The sequence below is a fragment of the Malania oleifera genome, chromosome 10 (assembly GCF_029873635.1).
Source record: "Malania oleifera isolate guangnan ecotype guangnan chromosome 10, ASM2987363v1, whole genome shotgun sequence".
NCBI classification, from domain to species: Eukaryota; Viridiplantae; Streptophyta; class Magnoliopsida; order Santalales; family Ximeniaceae; genus Malania; species Malania oleifera.
Window position 1 is genome coordinate 49,991,167 of NC_080426.1, and position 20,286 is coordinate 50,011,452.

At 35.9% G+C, this 20,286-nt stretch overlaps 1 protein-coding gene across 12 annotated transcripts in view; it reads right to left on the bottom strand.

The window, feature by feature from the left end:
• LOC131166082 (U11/U12 small nuclear ribonucleoprotein 59 kDa protein) overlaps positions 1-20,286 on the bottom strand; it is a 70,286-nt gene that overhangs the window by 9,174 nt on the left and 40,826 nt on the right. For 4 of the 12 annotated variants that reach the window (XM_058124335.1, XM_058124331.1, XM_058124332.1 and 1 more), the window contains exons 2-8: positions 17,896-17,959; positions 17,432-17,588; positions 16,030-16,372; positions 15,836-15,919; positions 14,282-14,347; positions 9,946-10,018; positions 1-386 (exon numbers count right to left, since the gene is read on the bottom strand). In XM_058124335.1, coding sequence (XP_057980318.1) covers positions 1-386; positions 9,946-10,018; positions 14,282-14,347; positions 15,836-15,919; positions 16,030-16,372; positions 17,432-17,586 — 1,107 coding nt within the window. In that variant the 5' untranslated portion in view covers positions 17,587-17,588; positions 17,896-17,959. Of the gene's footprint in view, positions 387-9,945; positions 10,019-14,281; positions 14,348-15,835; positions 15,920-16,029; positions 16,373-17,431; positions 17,960-20,286 lie in introns of all 12 variants that reach the window. The other 8 variants (XM_058124329.1, XM_058124330.1, XM_058124326.1 and 5 more) reach the window with 4 other exon arrangements.

The window sequence follows — 20,286 nt, forward strand, 5'->3', positions numbered from 1 at the left end:
CTCGATAAGTGTACCCATGTCAGTATTGCTGCCATGGTAATAATGATAGAACTCAATGGGTAAACTTGCCACAGAATCATAGGCCCCATCAAAGCCTCGATCCTCAACTCGTTTTTGAGATTTCTCATTTGCAGCAGCACTAGAGCCACCTCTATTTTCATTCTCAGTCATCTGGTCTTGGCTTTTTCCATTTTGACCATATTCACTGCTTAGATCTTTTGAGTCAGGCCACTGTCCCTGGTTGATTTTCCTAGATTCCTCAGCAGTTGCAATCGCATCCTTAGCAGCATCCGTGTCAGCTGCAGCCATTGCTTGCCGCTCCTCCTCCTCAACTGCTGCTCGAACTCTCTCAAGAAATTTGTCATCCTCATCTGGCAGAAAATGTCCTGCATGATTACACAACCAACTAAACAACATTAATTTGATTTGATATTAGGATAAAATTTGTTACTGTTGGTCCCACTCAGCAAACATAATGTGCATGGACAACATATATTAATATCTCAAATATGAAAGTGAGAAGAAATATAAGCAAATCCTTTCATGCCAGAAAACTACTAAACAAGAGAAGGCAATCATATCTTCAAAGTACAGCTTTCTTTCTATGAGACTCATAATATAGTAAATTTAACCACAAAGATCATTTTCTCGAATGAAGTTTTTAGGTTTCCATTGATGACAACAACCACCACCAAGCCCTACGTCTTGCTATATGGGGTCAGCTACACAAGCCCTTTTCTGCCAAACTGCACAATCTTTGGTAATATACTCTGACAAATGGACTGTTTAAGCCTCACTCACTATCTTATGCCAAGTTATTCTAAGTACCTTTCACTGCCATTAACATCAACCAGCTCACTCCTCACTGTGCATTATTAGGCTACATTATAGGCGCCTAAACCATCTCAACTGCCCCTCCCTTATCTTCTACAGGTGCTATGCTCAACTCACCACAAATGTATTCATTCCTTAAGTTATCTTTTAAAGTAATATCACTCATCTACCTTAGCATTCTCATTTCGTCAACTTGTATTTTTTCAATATGTTGTTTCTCAGTTGCCCAACATTCTGATACATATAGCATAACTGGTCTTGTATTTGTCCAATTCTAGTTTTCTATGATCATGGAAGATGCCCAAAGTACTTCTCTGTTTTACCCAACCTGCTTTAACTCTATATATTACAACATCTTTAATTTATCCTTTAGCTAGAATAATAGACCCTAGGTATTAGAGTTTATTAGTGCTATTAATTACTTGACCATCAAAATTAATCTTTTTTCTCTAATATTCCTCCTATTATGACCAAAATTACATTTCACATATTTAGTCTAATTTCTACTTATATTAAAACCTCTAAATTCTTAAACTTCTCTCCATGATTATAACTTAGATTCTTCTTTTGTCTAATTTATACTTATATTAAAACCTCTAAATTCTTAAACTTCTCTCCATGATTATAACTTAGATTCTTCTCCACCTCTAGCTTATGAATCAAGACAATATCATCTACAAACAACAAGCATCATGATTTACGATACTATTAGCATGGTTTTAAATCATGGTAGCAGGTAGCGTAACGTAATGGGTATGGGTGAAACGAGAAGCCGGAGTAGCGGATGTTACATAACGGGAAGCGGGTGTAATGGCTGTGAATTTTTTGGAAGCACGCACAATCTTGTGCATATTAGCGTACTTGCATGTTTTAAGTTGTTAGCCCTAATCTCATTGTACTTATCTGTGATAAATTCTTATGTGTGCTAAATTAATTAATAAAATAAAATACATTATACACTCCAATAATTTATTAGACAAATAAGACATACGAATAATACAAATATAAAATAGCTAGAAAAGAAAGAAAGGTTGAAGTTGAAAAATATATAACATAAATATCACATTGTTAATATTATCAAAATAAAATATTTTTCTAACGAGCTAATATTTTCAAATTGTTAATTAATGCATCTCTTGTGAGTATTTAAAGAAATAGTAATTTTTGTATCATTGTCATCCTCATTATAATCTTTTCCTCCTCTCGCCACATGGTATATTGAGAATGATTTATGAAAGAGAGGGAAAAAGTAAAAAATATAATAATAAATTTTTTGGTGTAACAGTCCTGCAGAGATCAGTAACGGCCGTAGCGGCCTTTACGTAATGGTCGCGGTCTGTAACAGCTGCTATAGTCGTGATTTTTCTTCCCATCGATTTCACGGTGTGTAAAGGTATTGGTAATTCAAAAAATCGTTATGTAACAGTGTTACGTAACGGTCATGGCCATCATTTAAAACCATGACTACTAGTAAGTTTATTCATCACTAATGCGAAAAAAATATAAGGACTCAAAAGCAAACCTTTCATGTGCACCTATCAGAAATTTCCTAGACTCTCCCATTGTACTACTATAAACAGTCATTATTCCATTGTATGTAATCCCTAATGCCATCAATATACCTACTACACACTTTTTTTTTTGGTCATAGAACCTCCCAAGGTACCATATAATAGCATAAAAACCATGTGCAAGCCTCTCTTCTTTTCCTGAACATCACCATTTTTTGTGGATGAAAAAAGAAAAAAATTTACTGAAGAGAGGAGAGAAGACAATGAGAATCTAAAGAAATGCACCTTAGAAGAGAAAAGGACTTCCTAAAAGAACTTAACTCCGTCGAGTTGAGAAAGTAATAAGGAGTCCATCACCATGAATAGAGTCATCTCATTTCCTAAGGAAGGAACCAGCATTATGCTTCAACTTGGTGAGTGGAAAAATTCATGATGGCATCAACTAATACTTTTTGTTGTCAATGGAGAGGGAATAAGAATTCTCATATCCATCATGCTTCACCCTTCTATAAAATGAAATAACCATGGTTGGCCCAAAAGGATATGACAAATTTTGAGAGGAAGGATATGACATTACACTAACTCCATAATGGAACTAATATTGAAGGTAAGTAAGCAACGATCGTGGACCTTCAAGTTGGTATTATTCACCCAAGCAATTTTATATGGTTTGGGATGAGTCTCAACTTTCATATTTAACTTCTTCACAGCTTCTTCAGAAACTATATTTGTGCAACTACCAGGATCAATATTTAAAGTACAAAGCTGTTTTTGTCTTATCACTTGAGTTTGAAAGATGTTGGTCCGCCCCAATCCTCTGTCTCTTTAACCTTGTGGGAAGAGAGCATATGTCAAAGCACTAAACAGGTCTTCAAAATGCCATCATCATCTATGTCACTTGGAATTTCTGTTTCAGCTTCAACTACTTGAGTATCATCATATTCTTTTCTTCTTTTTCTGAAACATCCGCGAACTGGTTAGGACATTGTGCAGCTTGATGTCCAAAACCTTGACATTTAAAGCATTCGAGTGGTGGTTGGCTCTTAGAAGTTGTTCCAAATCTTCCAAGAGGTATCTGTCTGAACATCGTTACCCAATTGCCAAACTGTCTACCCTCATACGACTCCACTAGTACTCTCTTCTCAAACCAAAGGGCTTCTGTAGTTCTAGGAGGATTGCATTGCATGTCCTCCTCAATCTGAGTGGCAACCAGTGCAGCATCCCCAACTGCAAAGAGACGACATGTAGCAAGTTTGGAGGCAATAGCTGGCTTTAGCCCTTTTCTGTACAAAGCTATCATAACGTCCTCTTTCCATTCTATATCGACACGAGTAGCCAAATGATAGAATCTACTAGTGTACTCAATCACTGTATTTTCTTCTTGCTTCAAATCAAAAGGCTGGAGATGAACACACTGCTAATAATTGGGAGGCACAAATAGCACCTGCATGGCTTGCTTCATCTCATCCCACGTTGTAATTTCACGAAATCTCCTTCTTCTAAAGAACTCCCATTGTTTTATCCACCAAATTCGATCAGTTCCCGTAAATTTTGATTCAGCAAAGAACAACTTTCTAGCCTCATTCATGTCGTACCATCGGAAATAGTACCCCAATGAATACATCCAAGCATCAATTTCCTTAGGCGAACCATCACCACTGAAATCTGAGACTTCCTAGTTTAATTCCCTTAAATAATTATTTCAGCCTTCACACAACTCAAAAGCATGAGATACAGCAGCTATTCCACCATCTTGTTTGGTAGGAAATTCCATGGGCCTTTTACCTAAGGTTGCAACTTTGGATGTTAGCCTATTCAAAGCACAGTAATAGTATCCAGAGCATTTTCCATGTACCCTACTAGATAACAACTCCAAATGATGCAGGGGCAGCATCAAGGTTCTGCAGCCATGGAGAAATTAGAAGAGAAGAAGGAAGGGGAAGGGAGGAGAAAGGAGATACCCGGGGAATTCAATTCCAATTCAAATTCATCAACAACTAACTATCTACAACATGGTTTTCACACACCATTTATAAGAAAGCCTTTGCAAATGAAATTAAACATATATCCCTAAAACAACATGAATTGCAAACAAACCCCTACATTACACAAATAACAAATAATAGACTACTAACTAAACCCAACAATTCTCTATGCAATTCTTCTTAAGTATTCTCCAACAAAGATCTTCCCAAGGCCTTGCTTCTTGTCCTACATCATCTCTACTCCTTCCAAAACCTTGAAAGGCAGATTGATGCAGGGGCAGCATCAAGGATCAACAGCCATGGGAGAGATTAGAAGAAATTGAAGAGAGGAAAGGGAAGAGAAGAGATACAAGGGGGAAACTTACATTCATTTCAATAATTCAAATTCAACTACCTATGACATGACTTTCAGACTATTTATAAGAAAGCCTCTTAACACATAAAATTACACATACATCCCTAAAACAACATGAAATTACAAACACACCCTAAAATACATAAATATTACAAGCCCCAAATACATATAATCCTATACTAATTAAACTATACACACAATTAACTAATAACCTGACCCAACAATTCTTTGGCCCAATTCTTAATTATTCTCCAACAAGGATCTTCCCAAGGTCTTGTCCTACAACAAATCTCCCCCAGTTAGAACAAATTTGGCCTCAAATTTTGAAAGGATTAGAAGTAAAAAGAAAAACTTGGACTCTTCGAAAGCCAACGCTTGAGTGATACAAGAAACCATGATCCTTTGGCAGCATCATAGACTTGAATTGAGAGTTGGCATCAACGAATACATTATGAATGAAAAACTCAATAATAGGAATGCTTGAAAGACTTTGGAAATTCAAACATTTATTTCCTTGCTTTTAGTGTCTTCAAGTTGAAACTTTGGTAGATTCTTTATCTTGGTTGATTGGTAGAGAGGGCTTCAAAATGATCTTCTTACCATTATTGTGGAAGGCATATGTGTTCTCAAGTCCTTGAGTCACAACCAAATCAGCTAACCAAGGAGAACAAAGGAGTATATGATCAATATTCATAAGTATGATATCACACCAAACATTATCAAAATAAGCAACCATTTGAATAGGAACCACACATCTTTCATAAACATGTAAGTAGTGTTATCAATCCAAGATATCTCATAAGGCTCTAGGTGAGGCTCTGGATGTGACTCCATTTGTAGAAACCATATTCATATGGTGTCTTCCATCAATGATGATTTTTCAAACATTTCCTCCACACTTGAGAAAGGTGAGAAAAAGATTGAAGTTGTGCCCAAGGTATGATAAATGGTATTCCTTTGTTCAATAATTTGTCACCACATTACTGGATTTATATATATACACTGCAACTATATATCACCAAAACTTCTTAACATACTTGCCCACAATACTCAATCTAGTCATGCAAAACCATAAACTTGACTCCCAATTTTCAAGAACCATCTTCAATTCACCTTAGAACCTGAGTGTCGCTGAAATGAAATAAATTCACCTTGAAAATTCACAAAATGCAGCAATAGGACCTGGCTTTTTAGCGCTGGCAGCAAGAATTTCTCACTTCTCCGTAGCAAATTATCACACTTACTGGCAAAATATCAAGTTTGGGACCAAAATATCATGCTGCAAATCAAAATCTCGGGAGAAAACACCAAATTCTCATGGCTGAAACTAATTTCTTGCAATTCTAGCAACAGGAGTCCACTCTGGAAGTTTCTCACTTGCAGGTTGCCGGCGTGTGGGCATGTGCCACTAGCAAGGCTGCTCCAGTGATGCTTTTTTGGGAGGTGGTGGGTCAAATTGTAGTGGCAATGTATAAAAAAAACTCTGGCAAAAGTGGATCTTGAAGGGGCTGGCGGCTGGAATATTTCAGGTGGTTTGTGGGGCTTCACGGCTGGTCGGACAGCGACGAAACTTTGAGGGGAAGGGTTTCGGAGGGTTTCTGTTTTCAATGGGATGAATGGTATTGCAGGATGGTCGCTGGAAAGTGGTGTTCAAAAAATTGGGGACATAACTGGAGTTTTAGAAATTGTTCAGAATTGTTTCTCTTCTTTATTATTTTTTTATTTTTAAAATTTTTCCCAACTGAAATTTCAGTACAGAGAAGAATAAGCAGAATAAGCAGAACAGAGAGAAAGAGCCAGAGACAGAACAGAGAATGAAGGCGAGGGGAAGAAAGAAGAAGAAGAAAGAATAAGGGAGAGAGAAGTTGCAGAACAGTGAGGAGAAGGAAGAAGAGAAGAAGGGGTAGAAGAAGAGTGGAAGGGAAAAGATGGGGGAATTGACAAGGAAGAATGAGATCATGGTTGGGCTCTGATACTAAATGATGCAGGGGCAGCATCAAGGATCTGCAGCCATGGGAGAGATTATAAGAAATCGAAGAGAGGTAGGGGAACAGAGGAGAAAGAAGATACGAGGGAATAACTCACTTTCATTTCAATTCAAATTCAACAAGTGCTCCCTACAACATGGCTTTCACACAGTATTTATAAGAAAGCCTCTAACATATGAAATTAAATATATACACCTAAAACAACATGAAATTACAAACACACACCCTAAAATACACAAATATTTGAAACAAGCCCCCAAATACACATACTACTAAATAAACTAAAAACCCAATTAACTACTAATCCTCTTTTCTTCTTCTTCTTCATCATCTTCCAATCTCTCCTTAAATTCTTCTTCTCTGTTACTCTCTCATCATTTCCTTTCTGAAATTTCAGTTAAAAAAAAAGAAAAGAAAAGAAAACCGAAAGCAGTTCTGCAGTTTCAGAACTTTTGAGAAAATTCCAGCCGTGTCCCCATTTCCTCGAACACCACCTTCCAGCCACCATCCTGCAACACCACCCACACCACCAAAAGCAGAACCCTCCAAAACCCTACCCTTCAAAATTTCATCGCTGTCCAACCACCAGAGGACCCCCGCGCGCCAGCCAAACTTCTACAGCCGCCGACCCCTTCAAAATCCACCATTTCTGGAGTTATTTTGACATACAGCCACCACCACTGTATTCCCAAACCCCTAATCTACCCTCGCCTGTCATCACCAGAGCACCATTTCCAGCAGGCCACATGCACCATGCGCCGGCGACTGCGAGTGGCAATCTGCTGGGCTTCCCTCCTGCTGCCAAAATCACGAGAAATTGGTTCCCAGCCACGATCAATTGGTGTTTTCTCATGATATTTCAATTTGCAGCATGATAATTTGGTTCCTAACTTGAAATTGTGTGAGCAAGCGCAATAATTTGGCATGAAATCCTTGAAATTGTCGCTGCCATCAAAAGTCAGGTTTTATTGCTGCTATTTGTGAGTTTTTCTAGTGAATTTGTTTCATTTTTGCGTGATACTCAAGATTAAAGGTGACTTGAAAATTGTTCTTAAATAATTGAAAGTAAAGTTTGTGATTTGCTTCATATAAGTGCATCATGGTGACCAATGTTGAATTGTTTGCAAAGGTGGAGTTGTTATCCGGTGGGGTAAAAAATATGGAAAATGCTTTGGAGACTATTACAGGTGCTTTGAATAGGCTTACAACAGAAGTTGCAGCCTGAGGTAAAAGGCCCATGGAATTTCCTACCAAACAAGATGGTGGAATAGCTGCTGTCACCCATGCTTTTGAGTTGTGTGAAGGCTGAAATAATTATTTGACTAAGGGAATTAAACTAGAAGTCTCTGATTTTAATGGTGATGGTTCTCCTGATGAATTTGATGATTGGGTGTATTCTTTGGAGTATTATTTCCAATGGCATGGCATGAATGAAGCTTGAAAGTTGTACTTTGCTGAATCAAAATTGAAGGGAACTGCCCAAATTTAGTGGATTAAACAAAGGGAAATCTTTAGAAGAAGGAGATTTGTTGAGATTACAACATGGGATGAGATGAAGCGAGCCAAGCAGGAACAATTTGCGCCTCCCAATTATCAGCAGCGTGTTCATCTCCAGCTCTTTGATTTGAAGCAAGAAGAAAAGACAGTGAGGGAGAACACTAGAAGATTCTATCATTTGGCTACTCGTGCCGATATAGAATGGAAAGAGGACATTATGATAGCTTTGTACAGAAAAGGGTTGAAGCCAGCCATTTCCTCCAAACTTGCTGCATGTCGTCTCATCACAGTTGGGGATGCAGCAGAGGTTGCCACTCAGATTGAGGACATGCAATGCAATCCTCCTGGAGCTACATCAGCCCTTTGCTTTGAGAAGAGTACTAGTGGAGTGTTACGAGAGAAGACAAGCATTCTGGAACAACTTCTAAGAACCAACCATCACTCAAAAGCTTTAAATGTCAAGGTTTTGGACATCGGGCTGCACAATGTCCTAACCAATTCATGGCTGTTGCAGAAAAGGAAGAAGGTGAAGATGCTGATACTCAAGTAGTTGAAGCTGAAGCAGAAATTCCAAGTGACTTAAATGATGATGGCAATTTGAGAACCTGTTTAGTGCTTCGACATATGCTCTCTTCCCACAAGGTTAAATAGAGAGTGGATTGGAGGTGGACCAACATCTTTCAAACTCAAGTGATACGCCAAAAACAACTTTGTACTTTGGTTATTGATCCTGGTAGTTGCACAAATGTAGTTTCTGAAGAAGCTGTGAAGAAGTTAAATTTGGAAGTTGAGCCTCATCCCAAACCATACAAAATTGCTTGGGTGAAGAATACCAACTTGAAGGTCCATGATTGCTGCTCACTTACCTTCAAGATTGGTTCCATTATGGAGACAGTACGATGTGATATCCTTCCTCTCAAAATTTGTCACATTCTTTTGGGCTGACCATGGTTATTTGATAGGAAGGTGAAGCATGATGGATATGAGCATTCTTATTCTCTCTCCATTGACCAAAAGAAGTATAAGTTTATGCCGCCACGAATTCTTCCACTCACCAAGTTGAAGCATAGTGCTGGTTTCTTTCTTACGAAACGAGATGATTCTATTCATGGTGATGGACTCCTTGGTACTTTCCCCAACATGACGGAGTCGAGTTCTTTTTGGAAGGAGGGAATTGATGTAGGACGAGAAGCGGCTATTTGTATGGATCATTTCAACCCAAGTAGGAGGCCTATGTCAAAGAATAGGGTGAATACCTTGGTTTATTGGGTCCGGAAACCCAAATGTGCTTAGTTATTTAGTTGTTTAAGTATATGTGTGTAGTTGCTTGTACTAGGATTGTTTATGTTGGGGGTTTGTTTGTAGTAATTGTGTATTCTAGGGATACATTTGTAATGTAATGTAGTTTTAGGGGTATGTGTGTAATTTCATATATTTAGAGGCTTTCTTATAAATAGTGTGTGAAAGCCATGTTGTAGGCACTTGTTGATGAATTTGAATTGAAGTTAAACGTGAGTTTCCCTCAGGTATCTCCTCTCTCCTCCATTCCCCTTTATTCTTCTCTTCTAATTTCTCCATGGCTGCAGAACCTTGATGCTGCTCCTACATCACCATTTATAAGATTGTTCTTACCAATATTAAGGATGAGGCAATATTGGGTGAGAAAATATTTTATAATTTTTGGACCCTTGATTGGTTGGATATACTTTGCACCAAGTAAAAAATACATAACACAAGATGCAACATCAGTGAAATCAGAAAGCATAAAGACTCACCTTGTTTTTTCAATTTTTGGATCCGGATGGAGCGTAATTGTTGCAGCTTCTCTACAATTAATACCAGTTCGAGCTGACAGTAAAACATTGGGTCAAGATTTTACAACAATGAAGAAGAAAAGGCACCATTAATGCTACAAAATATGGATGGAAAAAAGGTGAGCCTGGAGTCCAAAACAGCTGGTTGCAATCCTTCTGTACACCATGGTTAATTGCATTCTGCCACTAGAATGAATGGAAATGAATGCAGGTTTGAAAGAAAATAGACAGGACAGATACCAATAGACAGATTGAATATTTACAATGTAATTACTACATCAAATGTGCTCTTTTGTGGTGTAGCTTTGCTATGTCAATATCTATTTATTGAAATAAATGCAAAGAACTCAAACTCTAGCACTCTCGGACAATTAGCAAAAGATGAGAGGGTGCTGGAGGTTTGAAGAAAACTTCAAGTGTGATACAAAATCAGCAAGTTCATCCTCTTCTGAAGTTCTTTATCAATGGACGACTCTCCTTTTAATTCTCAAAGTACAAAACTTAAAATAATTATATTTACAACAACTCAGTCAAGACAAATAAGAGAAAATCAACCAATGTCATCACCAGAAAATGACAGAGAGATGATGCCGAGTTCACAGTGAAAACTTAGAAATAACATAAACCCCAAAAAATGTTTTCTATGGTGAAAACAGAAGGCAATGCTAATAAAATAAGGGGAAATAGATATAGTCAAAAAAGACAAGAAAATAACACAACTAGGAAGAAAATTAGCAAAGTAATTACAATTATATTGCGTCTACCATCAAGGGCAAAAGGAGCACCAAAATTATGTGAATCAAGAGTACTAGAAAGGGATAAGACAGTGGATTAACAGGAAAAGTGAAATGCAGTAATTATGATCCTTTTGAACGCATTGGGTCATATGAGCTTTCACTAAGATACACCAAAATTCCGTTGCATGTCATACATTTCAAGCTTTGACCAAGGGATCATTTGGTTTGCGGGATCTTCCACCTGGGAATTTTATGCCCATGGCATCCTATTCCCACATTTGTTCTAGGGCAGGAAAGTAGCTGGCGGTAATCTCACATTCCTAGGGGGAATGAAAGATTCATGCAAAACATTGGAATCCCATTCCTGTGCTCCCTCTATATATAACTTTCATGTGAATCCCATCCCATGGGCATCCTACCTTTGGGACTAGAAAGGAATCAAGAATGCTAGAAAGGGATAAGACAGTGGATTAACAGGAAAAGTGAAATGCAGTAATTATGATTCTTTTGAACGCATTGGGTCATGAGCTTTCACTAAGATACACCAAAATTCCGTTGCATGTCATACATTTCAAGCTTTGACTAAGGGATCATTTGGTTTGTGGGATCTTCCACCTGGGAATTTTATGCCCATGGCATCCTATTCCCACATTTGTTCTAGGGCAGGAAAGTTTATGGCGGTAATCTCACATTCCTAGGGGGAATGAAAGATTCATGCAAAACATTGGAACCCCATTCCTGTGCTCCCTCTATATATAATTTTCATGTGAATCCCATCCCATGGGCATCCTATCTTTGGGACTAGATTGTCTCCACTATTCTTGTCAATTAAACATTCATGCCCTCATAATAGAGTATTATCCTAAACTATAATTACATTTATTATGAAAGTAATTTTTTTTTTTGGATAGAAGAAGAAAATAAACTCCACCTCTGATGCACTCAATGTACTAAATCTTTTTACACACAGCCTGGTCCCAAGCTCAGGTAAAGAAGGAGGATTGCATAATGCTGATTGTAAAACTTGTTAGATCTCAATGAAATGAATCCTAACTGATTATGCATTGGGGCGTCCCTACAAGAAACTCATTGCACTTAGCAAGAAATGGGCGTTTCCACAGCATTCTAGATGTGGGGCAGGTAAAGAAGTTAGTTCAAGAGACAAGGTTTAGGAAGTTCGTTCAGGAGACTAGGGTTAGATTAACAACATGGAATATAGGAACCCTTATAAGTAAAAGTCTGAAGATAGTTGACACAATGATTAGAGTAAAAACTAACAAAATCGGCCTTCCACAAACTAAGTGGGTAAGGGAGAAAGCTGGAGAAATTAAAGAGCAAGATTTAAACTTTGGTACGCTAGAAGACATAAGAAAATGGGTTAGGAATCATTGTAGACAAAGAACTAAAAGATAGTGTTATATATGATAAAAGAGTAGGGGATAGATGATAAAAATCAAGATGGTCTAAGGTCAAAAGATAATAAATGTCATTAGTGCTTATGATCCTAAAATAGGCTTAGCTGAGGTTAAGCTTTCATTAAAAAAGATGAAATAGAAAGTCTATAGGACCACATATATCCCAATTGAAGTTTGGAAATGCGTAGGTGATAATGGAATCATAATGTTAACTAATCTATTTAACACAATAATAAAAAATGAGAAAATGTTAGATGGATGGAGGAAAACACATTAATACCTATATACAAAAATAAAGGAGATATTCAAATTTATAATAACTATTGTGGAATTAAACTTATGAGTAAATGGAACTATGAGAAAGGATAAATGAACAAAGACTAAGGTTAGAAAAGAGGATTTCAGAAAATCAATTTGATTTTGTGCTTGGAGATCAACTACAAAAGCCATATATTTTAAGAAGATTAATGAAAATGTTTAAGGAAAAGAAGAGGGATGTGCATATGGTCTTTACAAATTTAGAAAAAGGAAAAAAAAAAAAAAACTATGATAGGGTGTGGGGTGCCTATAGAAGTTTTATGGTGGGTTTTAGAGAAAAAAGGAGTATGTAATAGGTTTATTAATGTAATTAAGGATATGTACGATGGCATAATGACTAGCTTTAAGACTACAAGCGCAAAGTGTAGGGAATTTCCAATCACAGTGGGTGAAAATCAAGGATTTGCTTTTACAACTTTATCTTTTTACATTAATGATGGACGAACTTATTGGGAGTATCCAAAATGAGAATCCACGGTGTATGTTGCTTGCAAATGATATGTCTTGATTGATGAAACTAGGGATGGAGTAGAATCTAAGTTAGAATTATGGAGAGAAACTTTAGAATCTAAAGGATTTAGAATAAATAGAAATAAGGAAGAATATGTGGAATTTCTTTCAATCATGGCAGGAGGAATATTGGAGAAAAGATTATACTTGATGGTCAAGAAATTAATAGCACTTCTAGATTTAGATACCTTGGATCTATTCTGCAAGCTGAAGGAGAAATCAAAGAAGATGTCATGCATAAAGTTGAAGCAAGGTGGGTAAAATGGAAAAGTGCTTCAAGTGTATTGTGTGATTGTAGAATATCCTTAAAATCAACAGAAAAGTCTTATAGGAGGACTATAAGACCAGCTATGCTATATGGATAAAAATGTTGGCAAGAAACAACATATCTAAAAAATAAGAAGCTGTCGAAATGAGAATGCTAAGGTAGATAAGTGGTATAACGTTAAAAGATATATTAAGGAACAAACATATTCACGGTAAATTAGGAATGGAACCTGTAGAAGGTAAGGGGTGGCTCAGATGGCTTAGGCATTGAGCATATGTTAACAAATAATTTACCCATGAGGAGGATTCAACTAGTTACTCTTAGTAGCAGTAAAAGCGATAGGGGTATACCAAAAATAACTTGGAATGAGATATTAAGGATTTAATAGCCCTTAAATTGTCAGAGGAAATTGCCCACAACCATGTATATTGGTGCAAAAGGATTCAGGTAGCCCACTCCACTTGGTGGGACTTAAGACTTGGTTTGTTATAGAAAAAGAAATACTTCACTAATGAAGGAAGAATGCATAAAACAGGGCAAAAGAAATTCTTGTAAGAAGAAAAGGGAACAAAGAAAAAAAATTATAATCAAAATAACACAACCATCCAGTCATGCTTTAAATCTGAAAAAGTAACATTATTATTACTTTGTTTTTTTCAATGATGGTTGAAATTTTTAGATAGGCAATTAGGGATTTAGTTTGGTACATATTCCAAGTAAGATTTTGGGCCGAAAGTATGATTATTCTTCATATATTAGTCCATACACAAGCCAAGGGTATAATTGTCTTAAATGCCAGTTAGAATTTCCATGCAAAACCAAACATTGGCAATGAACAAAATTTATACGTTCGTAGGAACCTTAGAATCAGAAGAAAATGTTCCCATGAGCTAGGCATTTCATTCCCAAGAATGAGATTCCTAGGAATGTCATTCCAGGAGAAACATTTTTTATTCTGCAAAACAAACAGCACCTAGGGTACAAATCGATCAGATTAAATTCCTAAGTATTTTGTACATACTCATGCAGTATGTTATACTGATTTGTACCTCAGATTCGAGTCTCTTTCTCTCTTCTTTGGCTTTAAGCTTTGCAATTTCCTTCATCTTTTCAACCTGCAGATTCACATGCCTCAGTTACTAAAGCATCCACAGGCCTTGGATATTTAGCTCCACAACTGCATGCATACTTTAAATTATAATTTTAAACAGTAGGTAAAAAAGTCAAAGAAAAACAGATAACATTTTCCCCATAGACATCTTGACAGCGATTGTGGGCAGTAGGAATTTTGCATTATCATAAGCAGAGACCTAGTTGAGGATTTTATTTGTCAAACTTTATTTCTTAATCTTCAGTAATTCAGGGATTTAACAATGTTTCTATGTCTTTGTTTTCTTACCTAGATTTTGGGGAAAAGCCTATAGAAAGGCTTCACTCTGAAAATTTTTGTATCAGCTTGCATTAGGAATTGAAAACCTAACTGAGTGATTTGCCATTTCTTTTAATTTTCTCTTTTGTTTTCTTTTCAATCCTATTTCTTCTAAGTAATTATCTTTTATTTTCCCTTATCATCTCTCCTACCAAATTTTCTTGCATCAAGTCTACAATTACATTCCCACACTCCAGTACTCAGCTAAATAATCAGATATGCCAGTATAACAACCTTATTCATCCCAGTCACCATAGAGAATCAATAGAATAGCAAATCAATTGATTTCAAAATACATTAGAAGATGGCAAAAGAAGATATAATCAAAGTGCAAAGGCCAAACAATGACGCAATAATTGAAAATAAAAGAAAATATTTTACTAAATCACAATGTTTATCATGCTCAATCAAGGCTCACCTTGAGGCTAGCCTCAAACTCTAAAGAGAAGGCATGCCTAAATTACTTGAGGCTAATGTAGAGTACCAAATCCCAAAAAAGCCAATGCATTACACGATGAGACTTGCGATTGGTCCTTTTGCGCCTTTTAGTTGAGGCCTATGCATTTTGAGTGTCTGAATCTCAAGTTATTATTGGCCAGAAATTAACTAAAAATCTTCATATGAAAGGAATGTCATAGTATGAGTAATCTCCAAAACTCTTGAACCTCAACCTTCCCAAAATAATTGAGAATTCAATATTAGATCTTGAAAATAATTGAACTTTGCAAAGTTAAACCTATCTCTTGGCATGCTCTACTTAATAATTCAAGTTTTTTTTTGGTGGAATAAACAACAACTAGTTTACAAATTACATATGATTTATTTAACATTTTATTTGTAAATTTCTCAATTTTTATTTATTTTTAAAATATATGAAATTTATTTACATGCTTTTATCTAGAAATTAAATTCTCAAAAAGCTTGCTTCAACGTCTTAAGGCTTATGCCCCTGCCTCTTAAGGGTTAAAACACATCGCCTTTGCTGTTTAAAACATTGCTAAAATTAATAAGGGAAAAAAATGCATACAAATTAAATAATAAAAACATTCAGATTGTAGCATAATGACTAAAATTTCAAACTGCTAAAATATTGAACTAGTTAGATGAATCGAGGAAAGCTTTACATGCACAACACTAATCACAACTTAAATGAATAAAACACCCCAGATCATACCTTGCGTTTTGCAATATCTTTTGCAATCTCTCTGGCCCTCCACTCATCAGCTTCTTGATCAGCATGATCAAATCGTTCACGCTCCTAAAGTTAATTATTAGATAAAGTATAAAAACAAAATAAGTGCTCTTCCAGCATAGGTTGACAAAGGGGAAATGAAGAGGAGAGGAGGGGTCTTTTTTAAAACACACTACCCTTGCATGCGTTTCGGCAAGACGTTTCCTTTTCCTTTTCCTCCACAGTTTATTTCGTTTGGACTTCTGCATTTTATTGCACAATCTGACAGCGGCAGATTTTTCCTCCCAAGGACTTCTCTCATCTGTGATAACTCTAAATGGCTCAAGATGAGCTCTTAATTTCAAAATCAAGGAATTTGTGGCTTCCACCGAAAGTGATTCTTGGGATGTCAAACTAATTCCCCTATCTTTTAAAAGCTCAGAAAACTTAGAGACTGAAGTCTCAGTAGAACCATTATCTACATACTCTATAGGCCGGTTGACATCTTTGAGCACAGAGAACATCTCCAACTCTTTCTGCCTGTCAAAAACAGTGATCGAATTTTTCACAATATTACTGTTAAAAAATACAACCATTAACTAGAAACAAGGTCATATCTAGATATCCCAAACAAATCAAATGTCTCTTAAGTGTTTGAAATAGCAAATTTAAGGTAAAAATCCACTGCCATAAACTATGACCATTAAAAATAATTGGCATTTGGCACCACCACAGTTTTCAGCATTCACCATACAGTCTTTAATTTCAATTTCAACTAAAATTTTGAGGCTTCAAAAGCATGGAAATTTCAAAGTCAATGTCAATTGCGATTTCGGTTTTAAATAATGATGCAAATGTGCAGTAAAGCATGGAATTATTTTGTCAAAGAAACTATTAACTGTCATAATAATGCAAGATTTAGACCTAAAATATTACAAATAAAATATGTTAAGGACAAGTATGTGGTTTATAAGGTGCAATAACAATAATATAATAACGATATTAAACATATTCTATTAATATAAATGAAATTCATAAATCACTTAAATATTATTTATCACACAAATAATGATAATTTAGACATAAATGGCCAAATAAAATGTTTTAGTTAATATCTAAGTTTAATTTTTCATATAATTTCAAAATTCTGAAAGATATCCATATCCTTCTTGTAATAGTAATAGTTTCAATAAAAAGATGATAAATTAAGATAGGAATATCACTTTGGGTTTCAAGTATCAAATTTAAATTTCAAGGAAATTTCATTCTATAGTTAATATTTTGACAAATTTTGCTGAAATTTTGAGATTTTGATAAATTTCAAGTGACTCATGGAAATTTCAACAGAAACTGACAACCATTTCAAGGGTGACAGAAAGGGAAATTCCAACAATTTCGAGGAAATTTAAGACCATGGTCACTATTTCAAATTTTCACAATCATATGAAATGACAACTATCTATCAATAGACCCATTTACAAATAAAAATAAAAAATTAAAACTTTCTCGTAAAACACAACTAAGAAATTAAAGAGACAAATGTGTGCTAACTTACTTTTTGAAAAGAAAGCATTCAAATTAAACACAATAAGCGCTTACATTGCCTTTGCAAGATTTATGGTGTCTCGCAGCTCTTTCAAGCGATCAATCACAGTTGTAGTCTGCCAAAAAGCACTCGATGGTGGTGGATCAGGTGGTACCATCGGAAAATAGGCAGATGGTGGCGCCAAAGATGGAAAAGGAACTGTATTCATGGCTGAGAAAGTACATAAAAACACAGCTGCATAAAATAAATCAATACAATCCATAAAGAACATAAAATATGATCTCCTATGCAACGACCCCAACCCGCAACGTGGGCCCGGAGTGCTACTTTAGTGACGTCAGTGTACTTGATACCTTATTCATCAAATATAAAATACACATACGCAGCGGAAATAAAATATAAAATCCTCAAATTATATTACCAGAGTTCTAATTATCTTTATACACAAATATATCCATTTTCACATAATTACATCTCATAAAACTAAACAAAAATAAAATCTCTATCTACACACTACCTACATAAAATTCACACCACTAGCCCGGCTCCTCTAGCCTGCTAGACCCGATCTATAGGATTCCCTGAAAAGACAGTTTGTAAAGTAGGGGTGAGGCACAGCTCAGTAAAGGAAAGACTAAGTTAATGTCAGTGTGTGACCAACATGCATTTAGTGTACAGAAAATAACCAGTTTATTAAGCAGCTAAACACATTTATGAAAATATTCTTATTTTACACTCACACACACAATTAGCCGAGGATAGGGAAGAATATCCGCCCATGCAAGTAGCTTCCCTTTGCTCTAGTACCATTACTGCTACCAGGGCACTCACCTTTCTCAGTAAGCCCTCGAAGTTATCTTATTAATTAACCATATTCATATAAATTAACAGATATGTATATAAGACACTTCCTGTGACAAACACGTCATTTACATCCCCATGGCACGGGTTGTGCAGCCCGAAGGCTAGACTAATGTCCTAGGGGATCCACCCAGACAGTTGTCATCTATACTCTTCACTAACATACTCCGCGGGTACACGCAGCTCCAACTGCTGGTCCGATTGCCCTCACTCAAGGGTGCATTCACCTCACGTAGGAAAATCGGACAAAGCCACCCTACACCTCTCAGCACAGGTGTGGGCGCACACGGCCACATAACAAATATCTAGCAACGATATCGTGCTCACACTACACTGGTCCCCAGGATTCCTAAAGCATATCATGCAATTTAGATAATAGAAAATACCATTTAAAACATCATTTTACATATATTTTTTGTTATTCCAAAAACCCGGCCCCCGGCCAAAAATACAATCCGGTATATAGCCATCAATTAAAACTCGGCCCTCAACCATCAAATAATAATCCTAGCCCTTGGCCAATCAAACAATACCTGGCCACTGGCCGTTAGTTCAAAACCCTGCATTTCATAAACAATTCCAGTATTTTCACAAGGATTTCCAATATTTTTCACAACAATTCCAGTATTTCAAAATCGCAAATCCAGATATACAATAATCCATACAAATTAAGTCATCTGCCACACAATTTTCCGCATTTTAACATATCCATATAAATAAATAAGCTTTCCACCGTTCATTTTGTTCAAAAATATCATACCATATATCCTACGTTTGTAAAACTCATTTCGAACGGTTGGTTTTCAAAGTAGCCTTTAAATTCCCAAATGAATAAATAAATAAATAAATAAATATATTAATTTAATCGATTCAAATTAAATAAAATTCCTGACTTAACTTAATCCCTTTACCTGATTCCTGAAAAAACCCACTAATACCCCGGCCTACGCCCCAGGCGTTCAAAAACCCCTGAAATCCTGAAATTTAAATTTCACTATATTATTCGTCACAACTCGTAGAGTAACTTTTCCTAAAATTTCCCTAAGCTCTGAATACCCTACATAGCCCAATAAATGCCTAAATTATTAAATTTACCCCCGATTTAGGATTGATACCCCAAAACTCCAATTCGAAAACTTACTCCGACTATATTGTAGAGAATCTCCCCACGAGTCTCCTGACAATTTCCGTTCATTAATTAGGCTTATAGTATAAGAGAAACTGAGGTAAGTTTGAGATTTGGTCTTCCCCTAGGAGATATGCTTATGCCGCTCTCACGACAGATCCGCTCCAGTAGAAATGTCGCTGGCAGCAAGTAGAGTCCAACGGTATTTTCAAATTTTTGATCGGCCGAATAATGGAGACGTGATGGAGGAGAGTGGGAGAGAAGAGACGAGGGAGACGTTGATGCTGACTGAGAAGAAGAAGAAGAAGAAGAAGAAGAAGAAATAATAATAAAAAAAAAGTTTCTGTTTCCTATCCTTTAGGAAACCTTAACTTATATATATATAATATTATATCATTATTATATTATATTATTTAATTAATAATAATTAAGTAATTAATAATTTTTTATTTTATTGTTATTTTTTAAAATTTAAAATTTTAATTTTAATTTTAATTTTAATTTAAATATATATTTTTTTAATTAATTTTATTTTTATTTATTTATTTATTTTTATTCTTTTAGGATTACTACATCCTAGAAGATGATTCCCATGATCAAAACTTGCATCAGCATTTCATTAACAAGACTATGGCATGTGACTTCAATAAATTTGAGACAGGCACTAGATGTAACACACGGAATCATGTAACCAAGGGACTAGATCCATTAATAATGCAGGGAAGATGACTTGTCATAAGCAAAGAAATGAATGAGGAAGCTCTAAATCTATTTCATAGCTGGAAAAAAGCAGGAATAAAAAAGGAGCAGAAAGTTTGAATCCCAGGTTTATGAGAACTGAGAATAGGGAAGACCACAATCATCTAAGCAGCATAAATCAAAATCTGCTAGTTAAAGCTGAAAGATAAATCAAAGTAGATG